The sequence below is a fragment of the Octopus sinensis genome, linkage group LG1 (genome assembly GCF_006345805.1).
Source record: "Octopus sinensis linkage group LG1, ASM634580v1, whole genome shotgun sequence".
In the NCBI taxonomy this organism is placed as follows: domain Eukaryota; kingdom Metazoa; phylum Mollusca; class Cephalopoda; order Octopoda; family Octopodidae; genus Octopus; species Octopus sinensis.
This window is the reverse complement of record NC_042997.1, coordinates 57,746,897-57,766,024: the sequence shown is the minus strand read 5'-3', so window position 1 is coordinate 57,766,024 and position 19,128 is coordinate 57,746,897. Positions and strand designations below refer to the sequence as shown.

Here is a 19,128-nt window from a genome sequence, read left to right as displayed (position 1 = left end):
TACTTATGTCCAAGTAAGGCAAGATTTCCCCATGGTCAGGCATGTTTTCACAGAATATTGGAAATGAATGATACTGATTTTATGACATTGATAATCATTTACAGCTACCACATGATGTCAGGTCAAGGAGACACAGACACACCACAAGTTTCTTCAGTTTCCACCTACCAAATCTACTCCCAAGCTTTTGATTGGCTTGAAGTTTTAATAGAAGATACTTATTCAAGGTGCTACACAGTGGGACTAGTAGTATATTTACAGCTGAGTGAGTATCAGAGCTATGAATTGAAACACATTCATTGCTGGGCGACATTCAGAATCATGGCCATTGAATAACTATTCAGTGCTTGAACTCTTCACCTTTGTAACATTTTGTAACCACTGTGACATTCCTTAAAAAACAATGTTTTCATTGTCAGTGTCACATTAAACTATCTGTATTATTCATAATGGATGATATTAATAAAACAAATAGTAAACACTTGACTCAGTAATTGTGTTTTAAATGGGTGTACATAAAAAGAGGATATATTTATATTTGTTATGTTTCCTCATAGAAAACAGTAGGGATGAAACTGGATATTTTAAGCCTCTAGCATTCAGATTATTCTGTCAAATAATAAACACTTGACTCAAACAGAAATCATGTTTTAGATGGGTGTGTAAAGAGAAGATATACAGGGTGAGTCAAAATTATGTTAACACTTTTCTGTTCTGTTACAGATAGACGTTCCCTATAGCTGCCATACTCACATTGGAACAAAGAAAGGTGGTTGCAAGCTTGATGGAAGTGTTTGGCTCGTCAACAACACAGTGCATCAAAAGTTTGCTGAATGATTTCCAGATTGTGACCCACCAAGTCATTTAACAATTTGTCGTATCCATGACAAGTTTGTATCGACTGGATCAGTAAAAGACAACTATCAAGGAAATGCAGGCCAGCCCAAATCAGGCAGAAGAACCTTGAACATTGCTGCTGTGCAGCAGGCCGTACTCCGGAGTCCATCTAAATCGACGAGACGATGCAGTCTGGAAACAGGGATTCCACAGAGAACAATGTGCCGAATCCTATCCAAAGACCATATCGCATACAAGTTGTCTAAGTTTTGACAACTCAGCAAAATCAGTTTCATGTGGAATGCTGTCAGATTCTAGCTGAAATGACAAATATCCAACTGGACATTGTAAGTCAAATGGAATTCAGTGATGAAGCCATTTTTCATACAAGTAGTTATGTCAACTGACATAACACCATTTTCTGGGGTACTGAAAACCACGTGTCATTCAAGAGCAAAGGTAAATGTGTGATGTACCGTGACCACTACTGGCATAATTGGACCCTATTTCTTTGAAACTCCAACAGTGACTTCAAATGCCTACTTACAAATGCTGCAGGAGTTTGCCATTGATGAAATACCTCTACGAATCATACGGACAGAGTATTTCCAACAGGATGGTGCACTGCCTCATTTTGCCCATACTGTTTGTGCTTTTCTCAATCAAACATTTCCAAATCGTTGGATAGGTCGTGGTAGACCAGTGACACTCCCTTGATCTGACACCCTGTGACTTCTGGTTATGAGGCATAGTAAAGGAGCACATGTATAGCAAAAAAGTTAAATTTTGACTCACCCTGTATTTATTGTTTCCTCATAGAAAGCAGAGTAGGGAGAAGTAAACTGGATATTTTAACCCTCTAACAGTCAGATTATTCTGTCAAACATAATGCTTATTTATTTTGAATTAATCATGCATTATCTTGTGGTTTCAAGATTTTGGTGATGTGGTTATTTATTTTGGTGATGTGGTTATTTATTTTCAGAATGATGTTATAGGGTAGGTGCAAGAAGCTGGCCAGTTTTCACATTAAACATGTAAAATATTTGGGCCGGATATGGCCAGTTTAAATGCTTAAATGGTTAAAGCTTTTATCTTAGCAACACTGATAAATTACAGATTAACAAGTGATTTGAGAAGTATTAAGAAAGTTTGCTAGTTGTATATAAAGTTCATTGATGTGCTATAAGATGAACCTGACATTAATGGACACAAGTATGGCTGTATGGTAAGAAGTTTGCTTCCTAATCACATGGAGCTGGGTTCAGTCCCACTGTGTGACATCTTGGGTAAGTGTCTTCTACCCGAGCCCCTGGCTAACCAAATGGGTTTGGTACACTAAACTGAAAGAAATCTGGTTTATATAGATGTATGTGTTGGTGTGTGTGTGTGTGTTTACTGTCTTCTTGCTTTGACAGTATGTGGTAGTTGTAAACAAGTGTCACTGTTGTGTAAGTGATGTCCTTTGTTTCTAATATTTTGAGAAAACATGCTTGGTCAGGGAGAAGTACTACCTTACTTTGAAACAAGTGTGTGTTAGCAGTAGGATAGGCATCCAGCCGTAAAAAATTTCCCTCAACTAATTGTTTGACCCATGCGAGTATAGGAAAGTGAACATTAAAATGATGATAATATTATTCCTGTCTCCGTATTTACAAGACATGAACAGCCACATTTTCTATTTATTTCACAAAATATTATGCATTTAAAAATGTTGTGTGCATGAAATTAAATTATATTATTGTGTAAAGAAAACATTCAAGTTTCGATAATGTTTACGACACTAATACCTGAATTTTTTTTTTTATACACCCCTCATAGTATGTTTTTATTTTATGAATTTGTGTGTTCTTTTCTGTTTTGATTCCTCAAATAACTTGAAATAATTTTACTTGTTTTCCAGATTTTGCAAACAAAACCTTTATTTTGTTTTTTATTTTACTACAATGGAGCGCCCTCCGTCTCCAGCACGGCTGGCCTACACCTCAGATAAACATCCGCGGCATACATTAGAGGCCATCAATGTTCTTCGGAAATTGAGAGAACTGTGTGATGTGGTGCTTATTGTTGGACAACGAAAGATTTTTGCTCATCGTATGATTTTGTCAGCATGCAGTCCTTACTTCCATGCCATGTTCACTGGAGAATTAGCAGAGAGCCGTCAGACTGAGGTCACCATAAGAGACATTGACGAGAATGCCATGGAGCTTCTCATAGACTTTTGTTATACTGCAAACATTACTGTTGAAGAAAGCAATGTACAGACTTTACTGCCAGCTGCATGCTTATTGCAGCTAGCTGAAATTCAAGAAGTGTGCTGTGAGTTCTTAAAACGGCAACTGGATCCATCCAATTGCCTTGGGATTCGTGCCTTTGCTGATACTCATGCCTGCCGAGACCTCCTAAGGATAGCTGACAAATTTACCCAACACAACTTTCAAGAGGTAAATTTCGTTTTTTTTTATACTGTTTTATTTCTTGTATTTGCAATACCAATTGATAAAGGCATTACCAAATGCTTTCTTGCTCCCATGACTGATCAATATATTTAGCACTTAACCGCACTATCTCTACATATTTCTATCATAAATCAGATTTCTTATAACAAGCAATCATTTATGTGCATGCATGCATGTGGTGTACATACATCATGTATACACAAACACACACATACATGCACATGTATATGTATATGTAGGTGTTATGAAACCTTGCAGGCATGTGTTTTCTATTATAGCTCCAGGTGGGCCAATGCCTTGTGAGTGAATTTGATACATAGAAACTATGCATGAGCCAATCATATATCTGTGTGTATGTGTGTGTATACTCACACACACACACCACACACACACTCACAAATATGTGTGTGTGATTTGTGTTTGTGTTAGTTTGTTTATATCTCTGTAACATAGTAGTTTGGTAAAAACAGAATCTGACAGAAGTACCATACTTAAAGAATAAGTACTAGTGTCAATTTAATCAACTAAACCCTTCAAGGCAATGCCCTAGAATGGCTGCAGTCTAATGACTAAAACTTGTGCAAGAGTAAGAGTGTTCATAAATTTACTAGTCACAGCTTCTTCAAATGAAATAATACTGTGTAACGCGATTTTTGTCCCTGGGTAGTAACTGTTATTTCCTCTTTGCTTACTCCTAGAAAGTATGAAAAATAACTAATATTTATTTCCTTCAAACCTTGCTTTTGTTACATTTATTTAAACCCCAAAGAATCCTTCTCAACACATTGCTATGATGCTCCTGCACATATTGTCATGGGACATGCACAAGTGGTTATAGTGAAGCAACTGACAAGCAAATCTGTGGTACTGAGCAGGATATTTGCTATAATGATATTTCTGCTTCAGTAACTCTGCACTAAATGTAATGGAAAATTGGTCAGTTTCAAATCATTGATATCCAGGTCACAAAGCAAAGTTTGAAGGGAATAGTAGTCATTTCCTTTGATTTCTAGATAAAGGCAAATAGGAAATAACGTTTATAGACCAAAGACAAAAAAAAAAAGAAAAATTAAAATTTCGTTACACAGTGTAATACTTCAAACATAATAAAAGTATAGGGAAAATAGCTGAGTGGCTATGATATTGAGCCAGGTGTTCATATCTTAATTCACCTTGGTATCAAGAATGAACATCAGTTCTTCAGGGAATGTTAAATCAAATTAGACCAGCATACTATAATGCAGTTTCAGAGATACTTGAATTTTCAAATGATAATGTTTAAATTTTTGTAGGTGATGGAAAGTGAGGAATTCTTATTACTTCCTGTGAATCAACTTGTTGATATAATCTCCAGTGATGAGCTGAATGTACGAAGTGAAGAACAAGTCTACAACGCTGTCATGGCATGGGTCCGTTACAATATCCAAGAGAGAAGGCAGCATCTTCCAACTGTATGTCAAGCAATACAGAATTCTTTATTCTTTAATAATCTATTAATTGTATTTTTGGTAAACGAACAAATGTATATAAATAAATATTCCTTTTGAAATATTCTTGCAACATTTCTTAAATAAAAGTTTCACATTTATTTTTCTCTGCAAGTATGATTATATTGGAATCAAATAATGTTTTCATTAATATTGTCCACAGCTCAGCAAACTGGGTATTTGATTGCTTACTCCTAACTACCCATCTGTAAAACTGAAATAGCAGACTGATATACTCAAAGAAATATAACTTAGCCATGTGTACAATATTAGGCTTAACAAGCCAACCATGTTTCATTGGAGCAGTGTTTCCAATATTGAACCATGCTCTATGCAACTTGTCCAAAGTAGTGTCCTCGTGACTAAGTTTCAAATCTTCCAGAAGTTTCAAATCTCAAGTCAATTCAAACTGAAACCATTCTGCCACTTCATTTTGAATTCTAACGTTGAACTTTTATTGGGGGCAATTATGTAAAATATGCCAATGAGAGCTCTTTTCAACCTGAAAGAAATAACAACCAAATTTACCTTAAATCACATCCTGTTATTTAAAAAAAATGGACATTATAGTACTAGAAATACCATGGCTGACTAAAAGATGGTCATGACTGGAATGCTTTTGATCAAAAGCCTGCTCATTTCAGGTTGTCTTGGTGCCAAAGAATGACATAAGACTTGAACCTGTGAACTTCACAAAACAACATTTTTTGTGTGCTTTTTAAAGTTGTACCATTGAAAATTACTGTTTTTACATTTGTTTATGGCTTCTATGAAAACATGATCAATGTGTACAACCTTAATGTACTCCAACATCTACACATGAAGTTTTACTTAGGATACGTAACTGAATGTTAGATATATTTATTTAGATATCTAATTCATAATTTACTTAGATACCTAAATTCCTTACCAGAAGAGGAAAACTTTAATAAAAACTCCCAAAGTAAAGGTATGTTATAATGTAAAGGATATTTTAATTGCTTTTATAGACTTTGTGTGAATAACAGGAAATATTTCTAAAATGTCTATCCATTTATAGGTCTTACAGCATGTTCGTCTCCCTTTGATGAGTCCGAAGTTCCTGGTTGGTACTGTAGGATCTGATCTGCTTATAAAAAGTGATGAATCCTGTCGTGATCTGCTAGATGAAGCTAAAAACTACCTCCTCTTGCCTCAAGAAAGACCCCTCATGCAGGGGCCACGAACAAGACCTCGGAAACCCATTCGTTGTGGAGAAGTATTGTTCGCTGGTAAATATTCTCCTTGCTCCACTTTTAATGGCTTGTTCTTTACACAGCATATTTTTCTTTATTTAACAGTCTTGTGACCGTTTCAAATCTTTTCTCATTAAGGCAAATGGTATGTTTACTATTAACACTGATTCATTTATTTTCAAATCTATGCTGGAATAGTTGGCATAGAATTGAAAATAGAGCCATATTGTTAGCATTTTTATTATATCCCATGTTTATAAGATGGTCCGATATCAGTATTGCATCTAAAGCAAACAATCATAAATTTTACTACACTGCAATTGCATACAACATGTGGTACCTATTGAGAGCTTTTGAGAGTCAAGTATCACATTGCAGCAGCAGTAACAAAATATGTTCTAGCTTGTTGATTCAGCTATCTTTAACTCTCAAACAGTGGCTAATAAATAATAAACTTTTACTCTGTCTTTTTGATAAATATAGTTTCATATTGCAAATGAAAAATGAAATTTCTCTTGAGAGTGGTTGTGCTGCTTTTTTGATTTGAACTAAACAAATAAGTCAGTTTGTTCATCTTAAAAACTTTTCTTGTTTTGATATATAATCCTTAAAAATCTTCAATTGCAGTTGGTGGATGGTGTAGTGGTGATGCGATATCTAGCGTTGAGAGATATGACCCTCAGACAAGTGAATGGCGCATGGTAGCACCAATGAGTAAACGACGCTGTGGTGTAGGTGTTGCTGTCTTAAATGACCTTCTTTATGCTGTAGGAGGCCATGATGGACAATCTTATTTAAACAGCATTGAAAGGTAAGAGTTTATCACATATTCATTTTGTAATAGGAATGTACTGACAGTCTTTGACATTATGTATTAACCTGTTCATGTGATAGCAGTCAATGTTGAGTAGTATTTATGATGTAAGTAAACTTGGAATGAAGTAATTGAATGAGATCATAAAAGTGTGAACCTCATATTGAAATGTATCGATTGTTGTATGTTGGAGAGCAAGTAGGAGCTTTTGTGGAAATACATGAGTTCAAATGTCATGTTAAAAAATATTCTACATCTATATATTCATGGAAATTTAATTAAAACTTACCTCATTTTCATAGCAGATACATAAATTGAACTGCAATTATAAAAAAAATTTATTAGAAATTTATGTTTGATTTCTGAGATAATATTTTCTTCAAGAGATGAAAAAATGCTTAGTATTTCTGAAATAGCTTGACTATTTAAGTAGCAGCAGTCTGTACTTGTCAAAATTTATTTAGCAAAGGCCTCAGAAAATATATTTTCTGGAAGATTCGCAGAAGTCTGTACTTGTCAAAATTTATTTAGCAAAGGTCTCAGAATATATATTTTCTGGAAGATTCGCTCTGTCTTCTTGACACAGTGTACATAATTTACCTTATGACCTTTAATGGCAGGTATTCAGACATTGTTAACACTTTAGTTACAATGTCATTATCTGAAATGATTATAAATATGAAATCACATGTAGACATCAGTAACATTTCCATGTTATAATGTCACAATGTAAGACACGTAAATTGTTATTTTCCTTCCATATATTTTTCTAATTCCAATTATGTTGTTTTTTCTTAATACTTGAAGATATGATCCTCAAACAAATCAGTGGAGCAGTGATGTTGCACCAACTAGCTCTTGTCGAACAAGTGTTGGAGTAGCTGTATTGGATGGACACATGTATGCAGTTGGAGGCCAAGATGGTGTATCTTGCTTAAATTTTGTAGAAAGGTATTTTGGGCTCTTTTTCCCATCTTTCAAGGTTGAATCTGTGCGCTAAGAAAATCCTTTAAGGTTCTACAATCTATTTCAGTAGGATAAATTATGAATTTATTTCAAATTCTAGAGATTATTTGAAGGAACAAGTATGTGTAGTAACTACAAAGGAAAAGATATAATACACTACAATAAGCTTTTGGCTATATGAATAGTAACCAAGTAAGACCAGAAAAAAAAGCATAGATGCTTGGAGAGTAGTTATACGTTAGAAAGAGAGGATGGGAGACCAGTGTTCATGACATTTGCAGAGGGTAATGAGTGAACACGATGTTTATTCTGGGATCTGAAAGATAAGACTTACCAAGTATTATGAAACAAGGAATGGCAATTGTGTCAAGTGGGCGTGAGTAAAGGGCATCTGCATAGTTCAAACAAGAAGGGACAGAATAAAGAGATAGTGCACCCATGATCAATTCAACTAATTCAACTGATCTGTAATCAGTTGAAGATTGTCATAAGTTAATGTTTGTCAGTTGGTCAGATGGCCCTCTGTTGGATGTAACAGCAGTAACATCCAAGACAGGTAAAAACTACTTCAGTGTGAAATTTTGGAAACAGAATTATTAAGCTTTTAAGCTTTTGGCTTTATGGTGACGAGATTAATTTGCGAGGTCTGATGTAAGGTAAAATAAAATAGTATTTATAATGATCTGATAAGAAAATGCTAAAAGATATATTTTCAGAAAGCAGTTTTTTTCCCTTAAATCTTTTTAAAAAGATTAAAGTATTTTCTTTTTTATTTAGTGTTTTATTTAGTGTTAGAAGACGGACGCTAAACGATGATGATGATGATGATGAATGTAGTTTGGAATAGAAACATATCAGTAACAACGAAAACTGTTAAAATGTTGAATGAAGAGAAGAAAGCTATCTCTATAATTTGGAACCAATGAGTGCAGTAAAAAAAAAAAGATGCATAACAATGTCTATTTTTCTTGACATCTATTTGTCTAAGAGTTTGATGGTTTTTCATAGTTCTACAAATTTCAATGTTCGCATACGAGTTGTTGATGATACTTGTACTAGAATAAGAAAAAAACCAAAAGAATTTCAATCATTAACCTGGGAAACTTAGAATGTACTTGAAAGTAGTATTACAAGACTAAAATATATGGAAAAATACTGGATTGTGAATCTCCCCAATAGATGAAGAATACTCTCACTAGCAAATAGCTATGAAGTGTGTATAAAATTTTTTCTTAGTCACACTGGCTAAGAGAAGTGGTGTTATACTGTAGCTATATTAGTTTTCAATCAGTTATTTAGTTTGTTAAGCACACAACCACTATCTACCAAATTTTTTTTCATCCATCAGAGAATCTAGGAAGATCAAGGGCACAGTCCCTTCTTCAATCTGCTGTACATGTTTTTTTTTTCTTTTTTAATTTCAGATATGATCCTCAGATAAATAAATGGACCAAAGTGGCATCTATGAGTACCCGAAGGCTTGGAGTAGGTGTAGCTGTACTTGGTGGATATCTGTATGCAGTTGGGGGCAGTGATGGTACTTCCCCACTGAATACAGGTAAGGATTGTGTTTCATATTAATGCTAGCTTCTATTTCAGATGGAAACAGGACTGTTTGTGAAAGTAAGTGCTTAGTATATTAGATAGAAGCCATTTTTTTTTGTATTTGACTGTAGCCATTACAGTGTGTTGTGTTGTCTGATGATAGTAGAAATGATGGTGGTGGAAGTGGAATGTTAGAATGAGAATTTTGTTATGTGATAGTAGTAATAGATAGTCAGGTTAATGTTTACTTTAACTCCTGGTCATCAAAAATAAATTTCTAATAGGTGTTGAAAAATATGTAGTAAACAAATATAAAAACAAAAATTTGTGCAAACAAATGGGGTGGGTGGGGAGAGGACTGACTTTTGGAAAATTCACACAATCTGATTTTTTCCCCTCATAATTTTCTTTATAATTGTAATCTATGCCATTTGGAAGGTATTTCTATAAAATTTCATAAATATGTTCCATTTCCCTGAAAGTTATGAAGGAAAAATCAGATTGTGTAAATTTTCCAGAGCCACCCATTGTTCGTTTGTGCAAATTTTTGTTTTCATATTCGTTTTCTACACATTGTTTTTGCTCCTTTTATACTTTTTTTTTTCGTTTTAGTGACTGGGAGTTGAAGTAAACATTGTTGTTGTTGTTGTAGTTCCAGTCAACCCTAATCAAGTAGATTTGTGGTACATAGATTAGCGAGTTAACTGACAGGATCCAGTATTTATAAGTACTATGCCTTCACTGAGTTAAGGACCATACTGTGCGCTTCATTATGAGTATTTCATTATATGCATTTATGTGGAATTTTTCCATAATCTGGTGTGACTATGCTCATATTTTCTGCAGTATGATCACACTAAAATATATGTGACACTATTTTGTCAAATTATCAATATTTATCAACTATTTTCATTTTCTATTTTGGTTCCTTTGTTGCAACATTTCTTCATCAGTTCAGTCATTATTTCTTGTTTGACTTGGTTATCTTGGACAGTATCAGGGTTCTGTTGACATAATTTGGAAAACCATGACAATAGCTTTAGAATAAAAAAAATCTACCTTTAGTCACATGAGAATCTGTTCTTTTGGACACTTTGCATTCACTGTAATCACTATTGTGTACAAAGACAAACTCAACACCTCATGAACGTTTCTTAACTTTTCTTTGATAAATAGCTGAAGAAATGAGCATATTAACCTGATTTTCCATGCCCAGAAAGGTTCTGTTTAGGAGATAAATTCATGAGGATGACCCTTTAATCAGAGAAGTTGAACTATGAAATACTCACATTTGTTTACCCAGTGGTTAAAAAGAATACTGTACCAATCCATAATGACATGTCCCATGCTCCAACTGGAAATATTGATATTCCTGAAAATCTCTTTCACTTGCACATCTGATGAAACAGTTACACTGAAACCTGATTAAGCATTACAAACTAATGAACTGTCTATAAACTTTGTGCCACATCGTCTTACTTGCATTAACCTTCAAAACACTGATTAAATTTTTGCATACTTACATGCAAATACTGAATTAATTTGTTAAATGAAACATGTGTACTATGTCATATAGAAATGTTGAGATTTCTGGAAAGTGCTCCACTATAAAAAATGAGTTAACTTAGTTCCCATGTCTCAAGTGAACATGCACAGAACAGAGTATACTTGATTCCCACTCAATAAGGGTTAACAGACCTGTTGAAAGATACAGATCTACTTGAGTATTTTGTATTAAATGATTAGACTTAAAAATACTGAAATTTTCTGATATTCTAATATATGTACATAACTATATATTTATATGAAAAGCAGGTAATAATTTTATGTAAATAATGCTACATTATAATAACAGAAATGGTTTTCAAAACTTGGAGAGGTTCTCTAATTACTACTTGCTAATACTGCTGCAAATCATCTCTTAAACTATTATCTCTACAGCTCTGCCAATAGATGTCAGTGAGACTTTTTAATGAATTAAAACCTAATTTAACTTCTACCTTAGATTATTTACACTTTACATTGACATTTATTAATAGCTGGTTTTGAATAATACAACTCTGAATTGGAATAACTAAATTTGACTTGATAGAGGAGTTATAGTAAGATACAAGAAATGATATATATGATTATGTAACAGCAGCAGTGATAAGTTTATTCATTAGGAAAATGATTTTAACAATTTTCTTAATTTTTTTCCCCTCTCCAAACAATCTAGTTGAACGCTATGATCCAAGAACTAATCGCTGGAATCCAGTGTCGCCAATGGGAACCAGACGAAAACATCTCGGTGTTGCTGTATATAACAACATGATATATGCTGTTGGTGGTCGAGATGATACAACAGAGTTAAGTAGTACAGAACGGTATAACCCTCAAACAAACACATGGCAACCAGTTGTAGCTATGACCTCACGACGCAGTGGTGTAAGTGTTGTAAATTTTCTATTTTTGATTTTATTGAAACTCAATATATTTATAGTTTAAATATGATTTTGTCTTAAATTCAAATTATATATTTAATTTAAATCCATCAATCTATACCCAATTGTCTCTTCTGTCATACATTTACCTTGTATTCTATTTAACCAAAATTCTATTCCTTGAATATGGTTCTTGGTAAATTTATCCTGATTACATCCAGTTATCTTTCAAGACTGCATCAATGAATTCTTCTTTGCCTCATGACTATCTCTCAGACTTTTACATATTTAAAGCCATAACTTATATGGTGTCCTCTGTTTCCTTAAAACATTAAGTTATACATATAACTCAACAGAGACAATTGCTACATTGATATCTCCTAGAAGTTTTGTTCTTAATGACTTTCAGCTTCCAAAAGGCAATAACTCTGGTCTAGAAAAGTTTACTCAGAACATAATTTTTCTTTTTAGCTATGCTTCTTTGTCATTTCTGAATGCGTCTTTTCAATTTGTGGATGGAATCTCACAATTCAGGACTTCACCATAAATCTGCTTTCTTTTTTGTGTCTTCTTTCTCATATTTGTGTTCTCAGTTATCAATTCTATTTATCAGTGCATTAATTAACAAAACAACACTTTGTTCTGTATCTCCTATTAATTAGGATTGTCTTTTACTGACCAGTCTATCACTTTATTCTCAGAATTGAAACTTTGTTTCATTGTGCCTCTGGGAAATCAGTTAATATAGCTATAAGCTAGGCACTTTCACACTTCAATATATAAGTATTTGAAAGTAGGAAGTAACTATGTTGCTGTATTAAAGAAAAAAATTCATATTCAGATATCCTCCCATGAAAAAATTGGATGTTAGTAAAAATTTTTTAAATCAGTAGAATTTGTTTTTATTGTAGTTATCGTTTTTCTTTTTCCAGGTGGGCTTGGCAGTTGTGAATGGTCAGTTAATGGCTATTGGAGGGTTTGACGGCACAACATATTTAAAAACCATTGAACTTTATGACCCTGAACAGAACTGTTGGCGACTATGTGGAAGCATGAACTACCGTCGTCTTGGTGGTGGTGTCGGTGTGGTGCGAATGCCACAGCATGAACCCCATCTCTGGTAGCACTAATTGAGGCCTTTATTGGCTTTATTTTGTTTTTTTATTTATTTATATTTTTTCCCTATTAATGAAAAAGAGCAATTAAAGGAAAAAAAGAGGAAAACAACCAACAAACAAATGACAAGAAGGAATGAAAGAGCAAAGAAGAATAAAAGGGCCTTGGTGTTACCTGTCATTGAAGATGACACTTAGTTGTTTCTCACTTCTAGGGCCATTCCTTTTACCAGCACCACCAGTGTATCGAAATCGTGTGGGTGTGGTGTTTGAGAAGCTTCACTAAATGGCAGGAAGATACACTTGTTGATGAATGGCTGCGCAGCACGTAGATGTGTATGTAATCACATTTTATTTGTACAGTATTTATTTATTAGGCTTCATTTAAAAAAAATATATTTAGACAACTTCAACTTTGTTTTTTTACAATTTATTTATTTCAGATTTTAATCCCCTCTTACCATAACTACTACTACTAAGTTATCTTTTTTACTTCCTTTATTCTGGAATGCATAAATTTCTAATCAGAACATATTTTCTATTTATGAAAGGTGAAATCATTGATCTAAATTTATTTATCCTTTGTTTTATTCTAGTTTTTCTACCTTCCTTTTCTCATGATTTCTCTGCTTGGAATATTGCACTTTTCACCATCATTCTCAAATTCATTTCCATTTATTTTCCAAGTTTAAGAAGATGTATGAAATAACCAAAGAATAACTTATGTTTTTCCTTCCTTTTATTTTTATTAAATATGTGAAAAAAAAAAGAAAGCAAGCAGAAAGAAATGACACCCAGTTAAGGTTGCTATATAATTCACATTTGCCTCTGTCTAAATTCTACTTTTTTTTCTGGAAGAGCATTTTAGGCTTCAGATGTTTCCAGAATATTTGGCTGTGTATATTTATAACATGTCTGCTTGTGAAAGGAAAAAAAAGCCCATTTGCCCACCCTTCATCAAAATTTAATTCATTCTCATGTTTCTCATCCACTGGCATTTATTCTAAACTTTTTTTATCCCATATCAACATATATGTTGGAGGTTTTTTTTTTTAAGTTCAAGAAATCAATATCTTTCTCACTCATGAAAAAGTAAACCCAATAGTATGGATGAAATACAATGATATTTTTTTTTCTTCTATTTTCTTTCTTTAAGGTAATTTTTATTTCTGTAAAGTATTTGATCACAAATTTAATTTTATATAAACCTGAGCAGATCAATACATATGCCTAAACAAAAGTTTCATCTTGTAGAGTAAGTATGAAAGCAAACAAACTAAATGCTACCAAAATGTGGAACATTTTGGATGTTCACTAGACAAGTAAATAGTCCGTAATTTATTCATATATGAACTTTTTGGACCATTAGAGAACAAAAAATACCAAATTTGCAGAGGAAATTTAAAGAAACATTTTAATTTTTAAAAACTGTACCCTTAGATTATTAAGTGTATTTTTTCTGTAAATAATATATTGTAAAAGCAATTTTCTATATAAAGATTTCATTATTTTAGTGGTTTCTTCTGCTTGAATACAAATTTTAAGTTTTGAGAAGATTTGAATTCACCGTTGACATATCAGTGACACTTTTAATATCTTAAAGCTATTCTGCTTCTCTACTGACTAGGCATGCACACTACCCCAACACACACACACACACACACACAAAATTGTCTTTTTAGTGATGAAGGGAAGGAAGATTGTAGTAAAGGCTCTTTTGGATCCTGCAGCTTCAAGCACATTTCTCTCTCTTTCTATCTTTCACAAACAACATACATCAAGCATTAACAGGTGAAGTTGTAGATTGTTTACTAGTGTTTTATATATTCTCCAGTAAAATCTATTTAAAACTATAGATATTTGTATTTGCATTAAAGTCAAAAATGTAAACTGCTTCCAAACTGAATCTATTATTACAGAGGTATGTGGATTCAGTTAGTTATCTTAATTATATGTTCTCTGAAAGAACAAACCATCATCTACTTTCCAACAATAATTATTTATTTGATAAAATGTTGTTGGGTTTTGAAATAGGTTTCTGATTTTCCACATTGTCTTCTTTAGGTTCAGATAACAGTTATTTTTAGGAATCATTCATATTTGTGTGATAGCAGTATGGTGGACTTGATAGAAATTTTTATATCATTTATATATATATATATATATATATATATATCTTATATTTCAATAACAGCAAAATACTTTCATGGAATAGAATTAGAACATCATTAAAATAAAATATCTTACTATGGTATATGTTCAAAGCAATATAGATTTGCTAGATGCTGCTGTTTCATTGTTTAATTTCATGTGGTAATAGATAGCAATTTAGTTCAATTGTTAATACATATAAAAGTTTATAAACATTTATAATAAATTGTAATATGCTTCAAATTGATGATTTACTTACAGTAAATAACCCTAATTAGTTAAAATCATATGAAAGAATTAATATTAGAAAATACATGAGATATTACTTTTACTTAAGTATTCATGTACTTTTGATATAGCTATTTTAAACTTAAAACTGTAAAGAAAAAATCTGTTTATAAGAAGCTAGATATTTTTCATTTCTGACATATCAGTTAGCATTAGAAGTTATAGTCTGAAGTTTCTATACACATTTCCAAAACTCCAAGTTATTCATATTAAATATGATGAAATCATTTCTGCTTAAAATTTTAATACTGTTTCAGGATTTAAACTAGGGAGGTTATTTTGTTGTTGTTTGTTGGGTTTTTTTACTCTGATGAAAAATTATAGTTTACTCATGTTTTTGTTGAAAATTCAAAGAAGCAAAAATAAAATAGTGGGTAGGAGGTATTATGGAATTGTTTTAATTCATTTTAGTGTAACTCCAAAAAGTTAGTCACATACTTGCAGTCACCATCAATTCTGAATAGTAGTCTATCTTCCTTTATAGTTTCACCTTTGCTTATAAAATAACCACCAAATATATACTTGGTCAATTCAATCAACTATACCTCTTCTCTACAAATGAGTTACCATGTGCTTATGTTATAATCATCATTGATTATATCTTATATGTACTGGTGACAATATTAGATTCCCTCATAAGGTTCTGCATCTGCATGCTTAGGATGATTGAAAACTGGATGTTTGATGATGAGGGTGGATTAGTTTGGTTTGGATCATTGGCTTCAGGATCATATAGTTGCCTCATCATTCATACTAGGATACTTCTGAATATGCCCACATAATTGATGTTAATAATCTGCAAACTTTTTCATTATTGATTCTAAGATTAAATCATAACAAGATTTTGTCATTTGAAAAAAAGTTATCATTTGTGAGTAATGGTAAGCTTCAAGTAGAAGCAAGTTTATAACCTAGTTATATTTCCTAGTTGAAGCAATTTCACTTCATTTACATTGCCTGATTGCCACATTGTTTCCCACCCATCTCTATATATTTTAGGTCTGAGTGCCAATCTACTGCTTGTCAAGAAGCAGGAAAGTTGATTCTGTGCACAAGTACTCTACTCATCATCATTGTAATGTTGCACAGGCATTTCTTCCCTAATTAATTATTCCAGTCAAATATCAAAGATCAATCATTATTCTGTTATTTTTGCAACTAGTTTATTTTGCTTGTTCTTTAGAGAAAATTAATGAAATATTCCCTTCAAAAACTTTCACCTTAAATTTAAGCAATTGACGTAACTATGTGTAATCTCTACAGTTTATCATTTCAACAGTGAAATTCATTTGGGAAAAACAGAACTTTCATTTCATTGATTTCACTGTACATTTGAAATGTTCCTAAATTCTATTTTCTCAAATAAAACCATTTTTTAAAGAATTTTCTTAATTTTTTTTTTATTTACTATTTATTGTTTATTGTAATATGTTGAACCACATCCTAATCTTAGACTCATTTAACTATCTGAGTCTTCTCTCTCTCTTTCTCTTGGATTTGGTTGCTAGTCCATGTGTGTTGTTCATGGTTAGATTTAAATCACTGCAATATAAGTGATTTAGATAAGAGCAGTGAATTTTACTTTTCAATAAAACCTATTCAGGTTTTTATGGATACAGCACAGTGAAGCTTACTGGATTAAGAATATTAACAATGGGTGTTAGTGCAGTACTCTAATAACTTGCTTCATTAACTCTCTCTTCGTGATGTTTACATTAAAAAGTTGTTACATTAAAAAATTATTATACTTTAAACAACTGGTATTATTTACAAATAGAGGTTTTAATTTTTTTTTCTTAATTATTGTTAAGGATAATGTAATTATAACCAGGGACAACTTGGTTTGATACTTAACCAAAACTATCTTAGTTTTATCATGGCCCCTCTCTTTAAACTATAATAATTTCTTTCATTATAGATTTGTAGGGAGGCGGAGTGTTAGTTGACTGAATAAATTCCCCCCACATGACTGATACTTCTTTGATCAACTTTTGAGAAGTAAAAGTTGACTCCTGCAGGATTAGAACTGAGAAGAAGGCTCAAAAATGAAACAAAAACATTGAAAAGCATTTAGTCTAGCACTGCCATTAATGATAATGATTTTTAATTGTAGTGCAAAACCTTAGATTTGAGAGGCAAGATATAATCAACTGGATCAACCCCTACATTGAAAGGTACATATTTCTTAAACAGTAGCAAATTGGCAGTCATTAAGTGTTGGATAGAAGCCTTGTGGTATTCTCACTCTGTACTACAAATTCTGCTGAGATCATCTTTGCCTTCCATTCTTTTGGGATCAATAAAAAATGTACTGTCTAGAGTGATGGATTGATGATGGGTGGAATTGTTAGAATGCCAGCCATTCTAACAATTCCACTAATATCTGTTCCAGTTCTGAGTATTCATTCTGATTTCAAATTCTGCCCTGGCACTACTATCAGGAGTTATGACTGACAGATTAGTATAAACAATTTGAAAAGTAGTTTACTTCGTTTGATCAGAAAATTGACTGCCACCACAATCATATTTCATTAACTCATAATGATCAATGAATGAGTCCTCAACAGAATTTGAACACAGAATATATATATTCTGAATTTAATCAAGTACTTCAAGGTATTTAGTTCAGCACTCCAATCTGCCTGGGATTGAAGGCAATGACTGTTTAACCTACTTACATTAATGACCTGGTACTAATTTGTGAATGGGCTTATTGGAACAACTGAAGCTATTAAATGATACCTAGATTGTCTAATAATTTCTGGAGGTCAGTAATTTTGTTATACTAGTGCAGCGACCTTCTAAGGTTTCCCTTGTTGCTAATCATTGTTAGTTAAACGTCAAGACAGTTGTGTCCCTTAGTTACGCACAAAATATGGTTCTAGTTGTATAATAATAATGAATTTATTGTATACAGGGCTCCAGTACACATGACAGATTTGAAAAAAGGAAAAATGTAACTTATAATTTTTGTAAATCCCTGTTTAGAAATTAATATTAATACAATTTTATTTTAATTTCTTTAAAGCTTTTTTAAATAGTTTGTTAATGAATCCATAGCATTTAGATTTTTTCACAGGCGTTCATTTTCATCAAAGCATTAGAACAGAGTAAAAAGTTTTATTATCCTCTACTATTCCATGGTAATACCTTATGAATATCATATTCGTCCTTCTTTAGGTGAGTATTGGTGATCAAAATAGGCATCAGTTGATCCAGTCAATATTTGTCACCTACACTAATTTAATTTAAGAAAGAAACATTCATTTTATCAGTAATGGGTGGGAAATCAGCATTATTCTAAGCCATCACTAAAAGATTGGTCTTGGCAACCAAATTAGAATTAAAATTAGCCTCTGATGATTCAAGCTTTTATTTGTCGGAGACTTAAGTTACTAATATCTTTGAGTTAGCATTTTCTTTTCTCACAAAATTAGCCCTTTTGTGCCTGGTTAAAAGAAACCTATTTATTTATCAATGCTACTGGCTTTAAAGTAGAATGTGAACAGTCCCATAACTTAATAGATCTCTGGGGGACCACTGAAATTTTTGACATGTATTTGGTGTCAGCCTATCCCTCTTCAAACTATACCCATGGAGTTCATTCTTGAAATAGAGTAATATATCAGAATAAATTATCTCCACTGTTGAGAGAGAAAACTCAATAGTTCTTTCAATTAAATTTTCGTATAGTTTTCACCCTTTGTTGGGAAGTTCAATCCATGACCCACTTTTGACTTCCAAATTAAGTTAATTTATTTACAATATCAATGTCTTTGGAAAACTCCTGAACATTTCGAATTCCTATTTGATGGCTAAAATTGCAAGT

At 32.5% G+C, this 19,128-nt stretch overlaps 1 protein-coding gene and 1 long non-coding RNA gene across 3 annotated transcripts in view; one reads left to right on the top strand and one right to left on the bottom strand.

Annotated features, from left to right (window-relative positions):
- Positions 1 to 17,799, top strand: part of LOC115218952 (kelch-like protein 20) — a 36,961-nt gene extending 19,162 nt beyond the window's left edge. For both annotated transcript variants that reach the window (XM_029788985.2, XM_029788978.2), the window contains 8 exons: positions 2,741 to 3,281; positions 4,589 to 4,747; positions 5,823 to 6,033; positions 6,625 to 6,808; positions 7,619 to 7,762; positions 9,202 to 9,335; positions 11,541 to 11,749; positions 12,678 to 17,799. In XM_029788985.2, the coding sequence (XP_029644845.1) occupies positions 2,784 to 3,281; positions 4,589 to 4,747; positions 5,823 to 6,033; positions 6,625 to 6,808; positions 7,619 to 7,762; positions 9,202 to 9,335; positions 11,541 to 11,749; positions 12,678 to 12,869 (1,731 nt within the window). In that variant the 5' untranslated portion in view covers positions 2,741 to 2,783 and the 3' untranslated portion in view covers positions 12,870 to 17,799. The remainder of the gene's footprint in view (positions 1 to 2,740; positions 3,282 to 4,588; positions 4,748 to 5,822; positions 6,034 to 6,624; positions 6,809 to 7,618; positions 7,763 to 9,201; positions 9,336 to 11,540; positions 11,750 to 12,677) is intronic.
- Positions 5,139 to 8,828, bottom strand: LOC118762521. Its single transcript, XR_004998277.1, has 3 exons — positions 8,732 to 8,828; positions 7,101 to 7,130; positions 5,139 to 5,285 (listed from the first exon to the last, which is right to left on the bottom strand). It is a non-coding gene; the product is annotated as an uncharacterized LOC118762521 (long non-coding RNA).
- Positions 17,800 to 19,128: the final 1,329 nt, after the last annotated feature.